Genomic DNA, 17,155 nt, shown 5'->3' on the forward strand with positions numbered 1-17,155 from the left:
CACAAAACACAACTTTGAAAAGTTGAAAATCACATTAACAAAAGGTGATCTCATAAATAACACTTGAGATTATTGAAACTGAAATATTTTTAATTCTATTTTACATGTTGGGATTCATGCTGTTTGTTTACTTTCTGCATCTCGCTCAGCTCTCACAATGAAAAAAAAAACCCATACAGTTATTTTAGGTCAGTGGTTCTCAAATTATTGTACCAGTGACCCCTTTCACATACCAAGCCTCTGAGTGCGACCCCCCCCCTATAAATTAAAAACACTTGTTTATATATTTAACACCATTATAAATGCTGGAGGCAAAGCAGGGTGGAGGCTGACAGCTGGCGCCCCCCCATGTAATAACCTCTCAAACCCTTGAGGGGTCCTGACTCCCAGTTTGAGAACCCCTGTTTTAAGTGGAGGAGAAGGAGATTGCTTTCAGTCAGTTTCACTTTCAGATGCTAATGCCCCAACCATGCTCCTCTGTTCACTGCAAGGGAATATTTAATTAATTAATTAATTAATTTAAATACCCCTCTCTCCATTGGGATTTTTTTTTTAAATGTGCGCACATTTCTGTTAGTCTGGTTTGGAGACAAAGTTTGATCTGACCGTGTGCCTGGAAATATCTTCAGGCTGCTTACTTCCCTTATTTTTTCCCCAAAGGAGAAGCTGGGGGAAAAAAATAATTAAATTACTCCTGGATAAACTCGGGGCTGTACAAAATACATAATGAAGACTCTCCCTATCACTTAGAGCTTTCATATGAAAAAAGAAGAAGAAAGGATCGTTCATTATTACTATTGTATTAATGATCATTATTAATATAAAGAAATATAGTAAATAGAAAAAAGTTCCTCAAACGACTGGCACTAGCTTTAGATCGGATTACTGTCCTTTAAACCATTGCAATAGGGCTAACAGCAGCACAGCACCCCCTCTAGCGCAGAGCACACCGCTTCAAGAGCATGACGCTGAGCAGCGGCAGCAGAGGCGCCCGAGAAAAATGATTCCAACGTGTGTTGGCAGGATGATGTTAAATTTCCGCGAAAATCCAGCATGCATGTGCGGGTTGCAGCTGCACTTAGGGGCATCACTGCAGGGAGCGATTTCCACATGAGGCTGCACACACAACCTTTCCAGAAAGTGGTGTCATTTTTGCAAGGTGTTGGCATAAACATAATGCGGGTCTGTTTAAAAAAAACACGAACAGTGTTTGGTTTAATCATTTATGCTCTTTAACTGCCAAAACAGCTCATCAGAAGAAGAGAGAGCGTATGTGAAAAGTTTTTTGGGGAAGGGGGTGGTATTCAACATATGGCACTCGATTAATCTCTAAACTGAGACTGTTAAAACATCTGCTGTCTCCAAATGTTAAGCAGTATTTTTTTTTAAATAGCCTTATTAGGGAAGCGCCCCTGGGCATACGGACAAAATTAAGAGACAACTTGTTTTTGCTGCTTTATTCTGAAACTGACCGATAACTCACAAAGCAGTCGAGAAATGACAGGATTTTTCATGAAGCACATAACTGCATCTACAACCCTCATCGCCACATCCAGTCAAAGCAAAAGCCTCTTCTATACCCTAATAGACGAAAATGAGATTTTCACATGCTTTTTAACGTTAGCGTTTCAAAGAATAGAAGTCGGGAGTTGAAAACGATTACTTAAAATAATAATGCTTTTTAAGCGATTGTACTGGAATGAATTTGCACAATACCTCAGTAGGTAAAAGCCACATTTCTGGTGCACAATTTGCATGGTTTTTATTTTTAAAAAATGAACAAGTTTGAAATGCTCCATCATCACGTATTATTTAAAAATAAAAATTGAATTAGCATACCTGGACTATAAATTGTAAGATATGTATATACAATCGGGGAAATGATCACTTTGTTTATTCCCCTTGATGATTGGGGTTGTTGTAGGTGGAGGTTCCTGCATATTTATCTCTCTGTTACAAGAATCCTGCTTTCTGACAACATAGTATTAATTTATCTCCAATCCAACTAGAAATCTATCAACTTTTAAAACTTAGAAACTTTTGTCAATTATCTTATGCCAATAGGATATTATATCACTCTCCCTTTTCCTTGAAAATATTAGTAAATAATCACAATTACTGGCTTTTGGAGTTTATGAATTCACTAAGATTTGGGGGGTGGGGAGAAGTTCATTGACACAACGCACTCCCCATTTTACAGGAGCAGCCAGGCAATAGGAAGGGGAAATGAATAGGGAAAGATAAAGCCTTTCATTGAGTAGCATAACTTTAATGTATATGCATGGGTGAGGGAGTCCCTCCTTCCTTTCCCCAAATGCCGTAATAAAATACAAATTTTGCAAAGTAGATATGTTTCCAGTGCTTTCTATTGCGGACTTTTACTGATAAGCTCCCACACAATGACGTGATAAGAAGCTAAAAATGATTTAAACCATAGTTTGTATGGCGCATGGATTTGAAATCACGTGTGATTCTTTGCTTTTTGGGAGGGAGGAGGTAGATGACTTTTGATGAAAGATAATAGGAATCGTGTATACCTCATTATGATGGCTCTACTCATTAGCAAGTATCAAAGGTGCTGTAGAAAAGGTTCAGATTGTCTTTTTGGTAGTTAAACAAACATTTCACATCATTGACTAAAATATCTACTCGGTTTGGGAAAATCCCCCTCAAACTTTTTGTGTTTTGTTTTTGAATGTGACTTTATTCCTCATGCAGTTAAACCAAGGCAGTTTCATCCTCAGTACATACTGTTTCGTTTTGAACTGCAATTTGAGGGTTGTGGGTGGGTGGGTTTTTTGTTTTGTTTTGTTTTTGGTTTTGGGGGTGATTGCTAATTTCCAATTAGCAATTTTGATCTTTGATCTTTTATTAATTTTTTTACAATAGACCGGATACTGATTTCCCCCAGTTGATAAGGTCAGAAGGTTGTGTGTGTATGTCTTTTTTCCCCCTTTCCCCTTCCTTGGTTTCTTTTGATGTAGTGAGGAATGCTTCTTCCTTAAAATATAATCTGCCCAGTAACAATCAGCGCGCAGCAGCAAAAGCCCCAGAGCTATTGGCTATGCAAATAGAGGGAGGGGAAGCAGCTCCCCAAACTCTCAACTCACACTTTTAAAGTGATATTTTCTTTCCCTCCTCTTCACCTTCATTGTACTGGGGGGACTGAAGGGGTGATTAGGAGGTGTGCTAGCCACATACACGTCTTTATTTTCTGCCTGGCCACCTTACTTTTCATGCAAACCCATCTTTAGGAGCATACAGTTCCTCTTCTCTGGTTCCAGCAAGGCTGCAACAGAGACTTAACAAACTTGACACACTTCACAAAATGCTGCCTTGCATAGGCTGGGAGGCACAGAGGGGTGACAATGAACTGAGGTGTGTTGTAAAAGGTTAAAAAAACACCCAGAATAAAAGTTAAACTCCATGGTTAAAATAATAGATGCAAAAAAAGCAAGAGCATGAATGATCCTCATAGCAAATCAAGCATGATGGAAATCACATTTATTGCCAAGTGCAATTTAAATATATATATATACAATATAAAGGAGATAATTAAGAATAATTGATGCCGGAAAAAATGCAGTGCTGAAGGGTGAAAGTCACAGAGCAAGTGCGGGACAAATCCGCCCTTCTGCTCCCCCACCCCCATTATATTTCCTAGAAAGCTATATCAGTGTGACCATGCAGTGCTAACACAGTTCTGGCTGTTAGTCAGAAATACATCGACATATTCGAGGAAGTTGCATTGTGGCCACTGCTAGATCTCCCCAACAGCAGCGTGAAAATACTGCAAAATATACAAGCATCAGCAAGCACACAGCCTTGGAATCTTCTTTTGTACGGTCTCTGTTTTGCCTTTAGTCTTTCGCTGGCAAGCAAAGTTTTCCTCCTGGTTGCAGGTCAGGAGGATTGGGGGGGGGGGGGGGGGAATGTGTGTGGGGAAAGGGGTATCCGAAAGCTTCTGCTTAATCTGGAAGAAGCAGGAGGATCTCCAGTGAGCAAGGAAATGGCATGGTTAACACACACAAAACTAAGCTGATACCACTCGGTTCTGTTCTTGCAATAAGCAATTAAAAAAAAGAGAGAGAGAGAGAGAAAAAACTTATATGGATCCAGATTGCCCGGTATAGCAGAAAGTCTGGAGCGATTTTGTTTGGTCGCTGTAACGAAGAAAAAGAGAAGCTGTCATTTTGTGTGTGTGTGCCCTATACAAGGGCCTCCTGGTTCCTTGTTAGCTTATAGAGGGGGGAAAAACGCGTTTGATGTTACATCTGACCAGCTGCTGTTCTCCATAATAACAAGCGAGAGAACTGCCTGCCCTAGTGCGTTGCGTCACTTTTGCTTCAACTTTAGGCTAGAAATCAAGAGAGCGAGAGAGAGGAGAGAGAACTTTCAAGGAAGCAGGAGGGAGCTGGAAAGCCCTGCAGTCTGCCTCCCACCCATTCACCCCTCCTCCTTTGCCCCCTCCTTCCCCTCCTCCTCCCCCCAAAAAACTTTTCCATCAGAGAAAGAGGGAGATCTCTTTGGAAACATGGAGCTGCTGTGCTGCGAGGTGGATCCCATGCGGAGAGCTCTGCCCGACCCGAACTTGCTCTATGATGACCGCGTTTTGCACAATTTGTTAACCATAGAAGAGAGGTATCTGCCCCAATGTTCCTATTTCAAATGCGTCCAGAAGGACATCCAGCCCTTTATGAGGAGGATGGTGGCGACCTGGATGTTGGAGGTTTGTATTAAATTGAGAGGCAGAGCTTCTCCCCCCCCCCCCCATCGGTCTGTCTCCCCTCTTTGCCCCTAGTTCGGGATTTTAGGGGGTTCCTTTGCACAGGGGTGGTGGCTGCATAGCTCACCCTTTTGCAAGCTCTCCTGAGTTTGTTTTGTCCCTTCTTTTCTTGCAGTGTTTCCCCCCAGATCATGGTTTTTGCTAATTCATTCAGTGCTTTTCTTGTCGGGGGGTGGGGGTGGGGGTGGTGGTGGTGGGGAGGGGGAGGCAGAAGGGGATGTGAAATGATTGTGTCTCGGTCGTTTGACTGTGAACCTGTGAAGAAAACTGCCCTTCCGGGGCTGCTGCTTTGCAAAGAGGGGTGCAAAATGGGGGAGAAGGAAAGTTGCAAAAGTCATTTGCAAAACAAGGAAAAGAAAACCCTCCTCTTCCCCCAGGCTACTGGATCTGCTCGAGTGAGGCTTTTATGGCGAGGGGAGCTGCCCCAGATGCCGTGCAAAAAACAGGGGGTGACCGATCCCCCCCTGATTTTTGCCCAACAAGTATTTCTGTGCCCACGTATGCAGTGCTCAGGACGTGCCATTTTTTCGCCATGTTGCTTTGCATGCAACTCTGCTTAGAAGCGCTGAGCCACCCCCACCCCAAAAAAGAATGGATCTGAAATACACCCCCGTCTCAGCACGGCTGGCCCCCAGCTTGAGGGTAGGCTGCTGGGGAGCCCGGTGAGCCGGGGAATCCCTCCCTCTCCCCAATACTTACCCTGCAAGGGCGGCTGTGGGCCCAGAGCCCTCCAGACTTTGCAGCCTTGCGCTGGCCCCCATCATTTCCCCTTAAGATCTCGCTTTGGGGGGACCCCTCCCCGCCCATCCCCCCCAGGCTGGGAAGCCCAGACCCTCCTCTTGGTTTTCATGTGAAATTTGCCCCTTTCCCCCCTGGGTTGGATTTTTGATCATTTTTTGAAACCATTTTCTCCTGCTGAGGATCCAGGCTCTTCCCACCCCACCTCCCCCCCTTGCCGAATCGCGGGCCCAGGGCTGGGGGAACACCCCCCTTGGGAATTTTTACAATTGTCGGGAATGATAGGGGGGCGCCTGGTGATGCCATCGCTCCAAAAACAGGGGCCCCCAGGGCGTTGTAAATATTTTTATTTATTTTTTGAAAATATGACGAAATCCAAAAAGGGCAACAAAAAAAAACCAAGAAAAAATTGGGTCGCAAAGTCTGAGGCGGCGGCTGCTGCTGCTGCTCGATGGGCTTTCGGCTCCCACACTGTGACTTAATTCATTTCTTACTGAATGAACCAAAGGAATGTGAAAGCCGATTGACAGCCTTCCCAGCCGCTCCAGAGATCGCCCCCTCCCCCCAGTCTAGCTCCCCGCAAAAAAAAAAAAAATCATTTAGAGCCATTGGTAAATTTCATGTGATCACTCATTTTCTTCTCTCTCTCGCTTTCCTCCTCACCCCCACTCCTTGATTGCAGGTCTGTGAAGAGCAGAAGTGTGAAGAAGAGGTTTTCCCCCTAGCCATGAATTACTTGGACAGATTTTTAGCTGTGGTGCCCACCAGAAAGTGCCATCTGCAGCTGCTGGGGGCAGTTTGCATGTTCTTGGCCTCCAAGCTGAAAGAGACAATCCCCCTCACTGCAGAGAAACTTTGCATATATACGGACAATTCCATCAAACCCCAAGAGCTGCTGGTAAGCAGCCCCACTCTACCTCCAGTGTGTCCCTCTCCCCCTCCACCATCAGCTCTTGCGCTGACAAGCTCCCCCCTCCTTCCAGAGCCCAACAAATGATATATTTCCCTGCCCATTTATAATTTTTTAAACAATATTTGAAAAGTTGAAGGTGTTAAAAGATTTTCATGCACTGATAGAAAGTGATCAAGATAAGTTTCTTGTATGAAAATAGCATGATTGTTTGAGGGGGACATCCCCCCATCATTTTGAATGTACTGTATATAATTGCCTAATATTTAATATTCTTGTCCTTTTCCTATTTATTTATTTAACACAATGGTTAGCAAATGCCCTGAGAGATAATCTGAAGGCTTTGGTTACTGTTCGTGTTTTTTAAGAGATTTATACATAGTTAGCAGAAGATCTCTTTTTGATAGCATGCACATACATATATGTACATGTGTTTAAATGGGCAAGAAACTTTCTGTGCTGGGTTCTTTGTAAAGGTGCTTTCTTTCTGGTGCTCTGGTGCTGCACTGCCATCCAGTGTCAGACATGCACAATTGGAAATGACCTCATTTTTGAACCATTGCCAGAATCTCTTCTGTTTGTAGTTTCTTTTCTGCTTTCAGTTTTAAAGGAGCTGTCTGCAATATGAGGAACTTTTTAAAAACCCATGTTATGTCACTTGGTTTTATTCAGGTTACGTACCAAATAAAATAAATATTTATGGAGGATTTTTATCACCCTTTGGAAAACTTACTTTCAAAATTTTTTTCACTATTGATGCAGTAAGTCTTGTTTCTAAATTTCTTTCATTTATTGTTGAATCCCGCTCCTGTTGAAGTCAATGGGAGTATTGCCATTGACTCTAGTGAGAGTAGGATGGAGTGCTTCATACTGTGAAATTAACAAATTGCCCGTACAAGTGATACATTTATAACTTAGAAAATCATGGGTGGCATTTGTGCCTTTTTTGTAAATGTAGCTCCTAGTGTTAACTCAATAAGGGTGAAATTTATCAAAATTCAGCTCTGTTAAGCGTAATTGTAAATAAGGGCCCCCTCCTCACTGAGGAGTTCAGGATCAGATCTTAAGGTGAGAGAGCTGAAAAAAGTTACTTTTATTTAAATGATTTCTGATGAAATAATATTTGCAAAGCACTTTTAAGATACAAAGTACTGTGTAAGTGCTAAGTATTATTAGTGTGTAAGAGTGCATATTTCAATCAAATAGTTCTGTTCTCACAGATCCTAATTTGTAGAATCTGGCCCTGAATTCATACAAATACTTCTTACGTGAAACACCCATTGAAGCCAGTGGAGTTCCATCTGTGGAAAGGTTGCAAAATCAATCTAAAAGGAAGGGCCTTGCCCCCAAAATGCTGCTGTGCTTAATACACTGTTAATAGTTCCACCAGTGGTACTACCTATGGCAATAAACACTGTGGCCTCAATTCAGGAAAGCGCTTAAGCACATGCTTAACTTTTTTGATTTCAGGGGAAGTTAAAGTTAAACACATGCTTAAGTGCTTTGCTGAATAAAGATGCTTTCCTGAATTGGGGCTTGTATCTGGTAGTGTTAGAAAGATCAGTCCGTAATGAATTTAATTGTCATTTTATTAAAATATTTTATGATTTTTCTTGAGAAATTATGCAGGACTGGTTTCAAGTCACCCTTACGGAAACATTTCAGTAGAAGATTTCCAGGTTTTGAAGGGTTCTATATTATCCCAATAGCAGTTTCTATAGCTGTTATGTTACAGGGTTCTACTCTGAAAAGTGACTGTAAAAATGCCATTGTGGGGTTCCATGTTTATTGTCTCTCACAGATGCCAGTTCAGATCTACTAAGTTCACGAATAAAAAAGATGTTTTTTCCAATTGCCAGCCCTACAAACTCAACCTGGGCTCTGAGAGTGCTGCTGGCTTTCTGCAGGCTCATGCATCCTTGAGATTAAAGAGTCTATACATGGAATGTATTTAATAATTCCGATGATGCATGAAGTGGAGTGGAATCCAGTTCCCTCTCTCTGATCTATGATGGCTCTTTTACTAATAGCAGTAAAATGTATGAAAAACTTATTTTAGAGACTAAAGGAAGGAAACATGGCTCTGAAGGTACCCAAAGAGTAGATCTGTTGCGTGAGAAGGTGCCATTTTTATATATAATTGCTTTTTGAAGCATAACCACACTTATGGGTCTGAACCGTCATTCCTTGTGCACCCGAAAACTTCTTGTGACTTCTCGGGGAGTTTTGTGTGTGCAAAGAATGCAGGATTGGGTCCTATGTGGTACATTGTCAGATGTCTTACAGTCTTCTTCTTGGATGTGTCATATGCGTTTCCCTTCTGCAAAACTTGCTGTGGCATACGTGAAATACAGTTTGAAGCAAAGGACATCTCTAAAACAATTGTAGAGAAAATGCTGTGGGGCTGACTTTCCCAGTGGAAAAAGAAAATGTATGTCTTGCTTATTTGTGTGCATAGTTATCCAGTGGGCTTTAAATGGCTATAAATTAAGCACTCTAGCCATTTAAAATAAGTTACTAGGGAAGGACCACAGTGACCTTGGCAATATCTAATTGCAGGCTAAACTTTCTGGGTGGGCATTCAGCACTGGCTGCAAAAAAAGTAAAATCTTGGCAGGAACTGGCAGGCCTCATTATTTTCAGTGTAGCTTGACATTTCCAGTGTTCAAAAAAAAAAATGAAGGAAAAGCAAAGTCAACAACTTCAAAGCTTCAGAGGCATATTGCAAAAAGGTTTAAGCAAAACCAATTTAGCAGTGATATAATTACAATCAGTAAAATGAGTAAGCTTTTTGTTCTTTTTCGTCAGGCTTGCCTATGGTTTTTCTTTTTTGTTTTCTTCCTTCAGGAGTGGGAGCTGGTGGTGCTGGGAAAGTTGAAGTGGAATCTTGCAGCAGTGACTCCACATGATTTCATTGAACACATTCTAAGAAAACTGCCTCTACCTAAAGACAAGTTGCTTTTGATCCGGAAGCATGCACAAACATTTATTGCCCTTTGTGCCACAGGTAAGACAAGGTGTTTTGGGTCACTGCTTCCTGCTTTTAGTGGTCTTAGAAAGATAGATTACAGCCTATGGTGATACAAAGGGCCCTGTCCTACATCCCTAGCTCACATGGGAAGGCCCATTGAAGCCGATGGGACTATTCACATAAAGGCTGCAGGATCAGGCCTTGAGATCGATCATATGTTTGCTAATGCAGAATTCCTGCACTGGAGAACAGCAATAACGAGTTAAACCATTGTGGCCTGATTGTAGCCAGCTCTCACTGAAGTCAATTGAAATTTTGCCATTGACTTCAGTAGATGCTGGATCAGAACCTTTGATTTTTCTGCTTTATCTGTTCATTTTTTAATGGGTCATAAAGGTGGTTTCTGAGGACAGATATGGTACATCCAAAAATATCAGAAGCTGCGATGGAATGTCAACAGGTTCTTTATGAAGTCTTGTGTTCTCTGAATGTTTTCAGATATTATTATAGGCACTTCATTCTTTAGTATTATAAGGAAAAAGATGAGTTGGGGAGAGCATTTTTTGTTTTAAATTGCCAAATATATATGTTACAGTGACACTGCCAAGATAAAATATTATATGTAAACATGTGTCTTATTTGTGATACCACTAGATTATGGAAGGAGAAGGAATGGAAACAACATCAAGTTTGCTTTGTGTCTGTGACACTTTTAAAAAAAAAACACTTTTTTTTACTTTACTCCAAAGTTAACCAAGAAACTAGGCAGTCATTTTCACTTTGTGTTTATGGACAGTCATATTTTCTGCTTCTCCTGTGTTTGGGTTTAACATACACCATGGAAATGTTTAAATAATTAAATCTAATTTAGTCTTTACATTTATTTATTTAAATCTTCAACGTATTTTAATTTATGTAAAAATCCTGCTTTAAAAAATAAAACCTAGACATTGAGCCTTACACTACTTAACAGCATCCCTATAAAACTCTGCATCATGCTGTTGTTGATTCAGATACAGTTGCTTACAATAGGTCTAATCATTAGTCCTCTGAGGAGGAGGCAGAGTTACAGTTCACTGACAATCAATCATGTTACAGGCAGAAATGTACGGTGCTGTTTGGAACAGGGACTATTTCTACCTATGAACTAGTGCAGCATGTAGCAGAGTGGAGTCTAGACTGGGGAGTTGAGGTGCTACCATAATATAAATAGTTACTATTATTTAATGGCATTTGAAGAGCTGATAACTGTCTTTTGCACAGTAGGCTAGTTTTCCTACTTGTACAGATTTTAATCTTTAAATACTAATTTTATGGACTATATAAATGTATATGCTTTAAATTTGATTAACTTTTTAACCATTGAGATTAACACACACCCATGCACGCACACATGTGTCTACTCATATGTGACAGACCCATGGCTGACATTGTCAAATCTAGACTTCAACTTTCCTTATGCTGTGTTTACATTGTGGGGACTATAGCAGCCTTGCTATATAGCCGTTATGCCGGTATATCCCCCGTAGTGTGGGTGCAGCCTACACTGGCAGAAGGGTTTTTCCATTGCTGTTGGAACACCACCTCCGCAAGCGACAGTAGCTCGGTTGATGGAAGCATTCTTCCATCGATATAGGTGCATCAAAACTGGAGGACCGGTCGGCATTTTTCACACCCCTGAGCACTGTAGCTATGTCAGCTTCAGTTTTAAGTATTCACGAGACCTAAGTCTCAACTCACAACTACCCATCCTTTTTTTTTTTTTTTTAAACACCTTTCTAACCTCCTTTTATGGCCATCAGACCCTTTATTCGGGCAAGGTTCCATTGAATTCAATGGGAGTATTGCTTAAGGACTGCAGGATCACTCTTGGTTATTTATCAGGCAGTTTTGGCCTAATGAACCCTTTCCTTCAGGATTTATCAGTTGTTATGTATATACTGGCTTTACCTCTTCTAGTGTAAGCATTAGGGGGTTAATCCTAACATCCCTGACTTCTTTTTTCTCCTGGAAGTTCTTGGTGTTTCACAGGCTCTCCTACCCACTCATCCAGAAGTTACAACACCCTCGCTCTAGCTTTGGTCTTGCTGTCAGAGATCAATCCTTCGGCACTTCGGATTTTGTTCTTCTCAAACCAGCCTGTTCCTGCCTTTGCTTTGGTGCACTCATCCACTAAAGCAGAGGTTCTCCAGCTTTTTCATTCATCAGGCCACTTTGTGACAGAGAAATGACCCACCTCCCCTTCCAGGCTTCAGTCTCCAATTCTCTATTTCTCAAAATTTTTCATACTGCAGATCTTTGGAGGGCCATGAACTGTAGTTTGTGAACCAGTGTCCCAAAGCCTGGGTACCTCTCCATTCTCTCTCAATGATTTCTCTGTCTGTTGACTCCATTTCCCCCCCAAGCAACTATCAATATATATAACTCTATCCTTTACTCAGCCAATGACCAGTTTACACCTTCCTCCATCTTGTATCTCCTCCCACACTACTTGTGCTCTTTCGTACATGGATTCTGTTCATGAATTCAATTCCCTTAGCTTGAGCCTGAAGAGACAGCAGATCAGAGCTCCTTGCCCATCAGAAGATATGGAAAGCCCAGTGTATTGTATATAATCTAAGAGTCCGTGGATTATCACTGTGCACACTGATGGGGCTGGCTGTGGACAATGGAATACATTCTTTTCTTCCCATCCCGTTTGCCACAATTTGTTGTGAGGAAATGATTACATTTGCTTTTCAGGAATCAAAAAGGTGTATATAACCTCACTGCAGTTTCAAGATTGGGGGCCTCATTCCCCCTTGATTTACTAGCAGTCTGCATCGCTGTGTAAATTATTATTTGTTTTACAATAAATGCCACATTTTTGTTATATTTCCCCTTCTCCACGTCTCTCCTCAAAAGCGTTATTGTTCTTGTCTGTGAAGAAAAGTCCTTTCTTGTTGGACTTCCTTCCAACTCCAGTCATTGTCACCTTTTCTTGCCCTTTACTTCATAGCTATCATCAACCACTCCATCGTCACTTGATTTCTTTTCCCTTTCTCACACAAAACATCTTACTCCGTTCAGGTAAAACCTACTCTTTTATATCGCCATTTGCCCTTTCTGAGCATGGTGGCCTCCTCCAAGCTATGACCATTTCTCCCAGTACAACTTCCCTAGCCACTTTTTGCCTGGTGTTTGACCTTTTCCCACTACCAAAATTGACCCTCTGTGGGTGGTTAATGACCTTGCCATTGACCGTGGACCATAGATCCCTCTCTTTTTCACTTCGTGTTTGACCCCAGTGCAGTTTTCTTTACTATCAATCACTTTCTCCTCTTGAGCGTCTCATGTAAGAAACTGGTGTCTCCTGCACTTTCTTCCTCTAATTTCAATCCTAGCTCTCTAACTACTCCTTTTTCATTTCTGGTGGAACCTTTATATCAGAGGTTTTCAAGTTTTCTCCACCCGTGACCACCAAACGAGCTGTGATCTCTTGTCCTGTTCACAGTCCCATAATCCTTTGTGTCAGCAAAGGGATTGGAGTCACAGCAAGCAACCATTGCTAGTTTTGGATGGGAGTGCTGGGTGGACACTGATGGAGTGTTGGATTGTGATGGGTGATTAGGGTTGCCTTCATAGGAGAATCACTTAGACATGATGGTCAGTGATGCAACCCCATGCTCAGGGTGTCCCTAAGCCTCTGACTGCCAGATGCTGGGGTTGGGCGACGAGATAAATCACTTGATAATTTCCTGTTCTGTGCCTTCTCCTAAAAGCATCTGGCATTGGCCACTGTCAGAAGACAGGATACTGGGCTAGATGGACAGCTGATCTGACCCAGTATAGCCGTTCTTATGGAGAGGAACTCAGCCCCCTTTGCTATCTAACTTTTCCCTTCTAGGGTTAGATAGTAATATTATAGATGATACCCATTTTTATATTTCCCCTTAACTCAATCCTTCATTTTCTTGTCTCCCATCTATTTGTCTGTCTTGACTCTGGGGCCAGTTTCTGAAACCAGTTGCATGGACGTAAATCCAGAGTGTCTCCATGAAGTCTGTGGCGTTATTCCTGATTTACATTAGTGCAACAGACATAAGAACACATTCCTCTGTTTGCTGCTAGCTGCCCCTTAACATCCTGCTACTGAATGATTTGAAAAACCGGAGCTCATCTTGAGCATAAAAAGCTCTCTTTGTTCCTCCTCTTTGACTCAGGTCATACCCTCTGTAACCTAGACCTTAGCCTGAAAATTGAGGTCAGAAATCTCAGGGTCATCCTTGACCCCAAACTTTCATTTCCCTTCCAAGTCTTTCTTGTCTTTAAATCTGCCTATCAACACCTCCTGAACACAGAGTTCATCCTTACCCTGACACGCTGCCTCTGCTTAAATCCTTTTCCGTCCCTTAATCGCTTCCTGTCGTGTCTATACTTTCCTTCTTCAGTGGTCCTTTACATTTTTATAGGTGCCAGATTGCTGTGTCCAGATGCTCCCTCCAAGAGTGGGAACCAGATCTTTGCTTATCCTTTCACCTTTGCGGGCTCCCTAGTTCAGTTTGGAGTTGTTCTTTCACTTGCGTTGCCCTTCCTGCTTTGGGCTACCGCACTCCAAGCCACAGAATGACTCCTTGAGGAGTAAGTAGATGCATTCGTTTTAGAGCTATGTGCTGGACATCCAAAACTGTGGCTGGAAAGAGGAACAGTCAGCATTTCGTTGACTTGAAATCTCCATTTGTTCCCCCCTCTTTCAGGTCTGTTAGAGTCCAGATTGCTGGCTCCCACCTTACGTTATGTTCGCCTATCAAAGGCAGGACATAACATTTACTCCAAGACCTCCAGGTAAACAGATATTTGGATGAAAGTGGAGGCAGCCAGACCAGGCTTTGGACATGCTGAGCGCTGAGTCATGAACCCCAGATCACAATGAAGAGAACTTGGCTTGGTTGTTCTATTGTGAGAGAGTAGTTTAAAGCTCTGAGGGCCACATCTGTGCCTCAGGACATGCCCTGGGCACCCCTGCTATGTTCAGTCTTCACCCATCCTTCCCTCTTTCTGCCTGTTTTGAGAGCCATTGTGCTCAACTCTGTAAAGTGCTGTCCCTCCAAAAGTGAATACATGGTGCTATGCAGTAACTCTCAACAGCAGCCTGGATTTTCTAAAATCAGTGGAAAAAACAATGATACAATAAATGCTTTGCTGCAGGTATTAATCTTTTGAAAAAAGCATACAGGGTGAAGTGGTCATGGTTACATGATTATTTCTGGTATAATTGGGCCTGAAAGAGGCATAGCCATACAGTGCTGTTGGGACACAAAGAAGGCTTTTTGATAATTCAGGCGAAGGTGGCATATTGGGCAATATATCAGGCTTCACAGCAAAACAAACAAAGGCTCAATCCTGCTGCTGTAATGTTTTGCCATTGGCTTCATTGAGGCACAGGATCAGGCTCCAAATATGGTATAACTACATCTGAAGAATCAGATAAGAAGAAGCAGATAGAATATCACCACATATGGAATCCTTTCCCACTCCCCCCCAACTCTAGCTAGCATTAACAGTGTTGCAGTTGATTAAGAGTATACAATAATGCTTTCCTATCTTGGTCAATACAATTAATACAGAGGCATAGTGTGGCATTTAGGGGCAAACCCACTCCCTGCAGCTCCGAACCTGAGTTGCTGGACTTGTTGTTGGGAAGATGCCTGGGGGAAGTGGAGGACTGGATCCTTCTGCTGCAAACCCTTTGTACCAGACCCTCCACTGGCGTAAACTGGCATAATTCTATTGACTTCAGTGAGTCTGCGCTGGCTTTCACCAATTATAAATCTGACTGTTAGATTTTTCATTTGTACGGGGTCTAACAGAAGGTGGGCCTCGATCCTTGATTGGGGTTCCTTACTGCTACCATAACACAATAAATAATATTAATCACCTGGATCAATCGGTCTTCAGCTGTCGTTAAGACTGCGCCGAACATAACACATCTGCCATTCTTCTCGCATTAATGAGAATAACCATCCACAAAACAGAGCTCATGGTCAGCTAAGCAGCATGTTCTATTAAGCTGCCATATAATACATGGTTACTTGGATCGTGTTAAACATACTTTTCCCCATTTATCTTCTATGAAAGGCGGTGCTACTAACTCCAAACATTAGTATTCAGGGTGCTTGAAAATTCTGTCAGACTTTCCTTGGGGAGTGCTGATCAAAGCCAATATAGGGTCATATCTAATTTGTCTTATTCATGTGATCAGTGACTGAAGTCACTGGGACTCTTCAAGGCAAATAGAATGTGGTCTCTGTCCATCCTATTTACACCTAGTATTGATGCACTTAAATCGGTGTCATGTTTGCTTAATAGCCTTTTGTTTGGTTGTACCTGGTTCTAGTATGTTATTTCTAAAAAATGGGCTGGTTTTGCCGTTTAAAAACAAAGCAGTTAACATGGAAAAAATAATTGCTATGTCTAGTAGAAATACGAAAGCAAGAAACATACTGACGAACACAGTAGAGTTCACGACATGTATGCATAATAAAGAAAGAAATACACATACTGTCCGACTGGATCAGAACCTGGAACAATTAAACATATTGTTTAGACTCTTCCTCTTGTTTCCTCCAAACTTATTTTTTAAAATATTGGGCCACGTATGTCTCTGGGGTTACAGTATTGGCTGGGTGGAGTTTCATGATGGATTCATTTAGCCCACTTATGTTTTGGGGAGTAAATATAATTTTCAAATTGTATAGATTACTGACCTGATTCTGTAGTCCTGTTGTAGGTAAAACTTCCAGTGACTTCAGTGGGAATTCTACCTACATCAGGAACTGCAGACTCTTCATTTGTAACACTGAGAAAAAATTCTTTACTATATCCTAGAAATGCATCTACCTTATTAAAAAGCTGAAACCAGGACACTCACAAAAGGTAATTGTAAGTAGGTAGGGTTCCCACGTTGCTCTTGACACAATGTGCATGTATATACTGGATATTGTTCAGACTTGCAGGATCTCTCTGTTCCAGCCCCTAGTTCCCTGTTGCTTCAGAGAGACTTTCAACCTTTCATTTTCCTAGGTTGGTAATGAGGTCCAGGGGGCCTGGATGCCAGTTGAGTCAGCAGAATAGCTCTGCATCCCCGATTCTGCAAGGTGCTGTGCTCTGATAGTTCCCACAAAAGTCAATAGCATCTTGCAGGATCAGACTCATAGTTTTTAAAGGACTTGTGGAATAAGATGCTATATACATTGATGATAGATAGAATAGGACTCCATGTGGGTTTTGCCTGGGTGGGAATAGAAAGTGAAACCATTTGTGATTTCTTGTAATCTGCTTCTTTTCTTTATACTTTTTTTGCTATTCAGACATATTGTAGCACTTCAAAATACTGCCCTTGCCATCATTAAACCTCTTTTGTACTTTGCTTTGCAATCACATAAATCATTACGAAGATTTAGGGCCAAATTCTTCCCTGGGATGCATGTGCTAGATTCCCACTAGCTTCCATGAGAGCCACACCTACAGCTGTCAGAAGAATTTGGCTCATAGCATTAACGTGGGCATCACGCAGGGAGTGCTTTCATAGGATTCCCACTATATGGCTATCGTCATCATCTCCACCAAGCAATTAAAACATTCCAATATATTCTTCAGGCCAAATGTTGAAGTCCTTACTCCTTTTATTTTACTATTTTTTCCCCAAGGAAGTACTATTGACTTGACCCCAGTGGGCATTTTGCCTGGGTAAAAACTGAGTAAAGGATGT

The 17,155-nt window shown here is 41.8% G+C and overlaps 1 protein-coding gene across 1 annotated transcript in view; it reads left to right on the forward strand.

Annotated features, from left to right (window-relative positions):
* The first annotated feature begins 3,730 nt into the window (after positions 1 to 3,730).
* The window catches only part of CCND2 (cyclin D2), a 59,295-nt gene continuing 45,870 nt past the window's right edge, over positions 3,731 to 17,155 (forward strand). The window contains exons 1-3 of the mRNA XM_065571361.1: positions 3,731 to 4,729; positions 6,207 to 6,422; positions 9,282 to 9,441. Coding sequence (XP_065427433.1) covers positions 4,535 to 4,729; positions 6,207 to 6,422; positions 9,282 to 9,441 — 571 coding nt within the window. The 5' untranslated portion in view covers positions 3,731 to 4,534. The remainder of the gene's footprint in view (positions 4,730 to 6,206; positions 6,423 to 9,281; positions 9,442 to 17,155) is intronic.

This window comes from Chrysemys picta, chromosome 1 (genome assembly GCF_011386835.1).
Source record: "Chrysemys picta bellii isolate R12L10 chromosome 1, ASM1138683v2, whole genome shotgun sequence".
NCBI classification, from domain to species: Eukaryota; Metazoa; Chordata; order Testudines; family Emydidae; genus Chrysemys; species Chrysemys picta.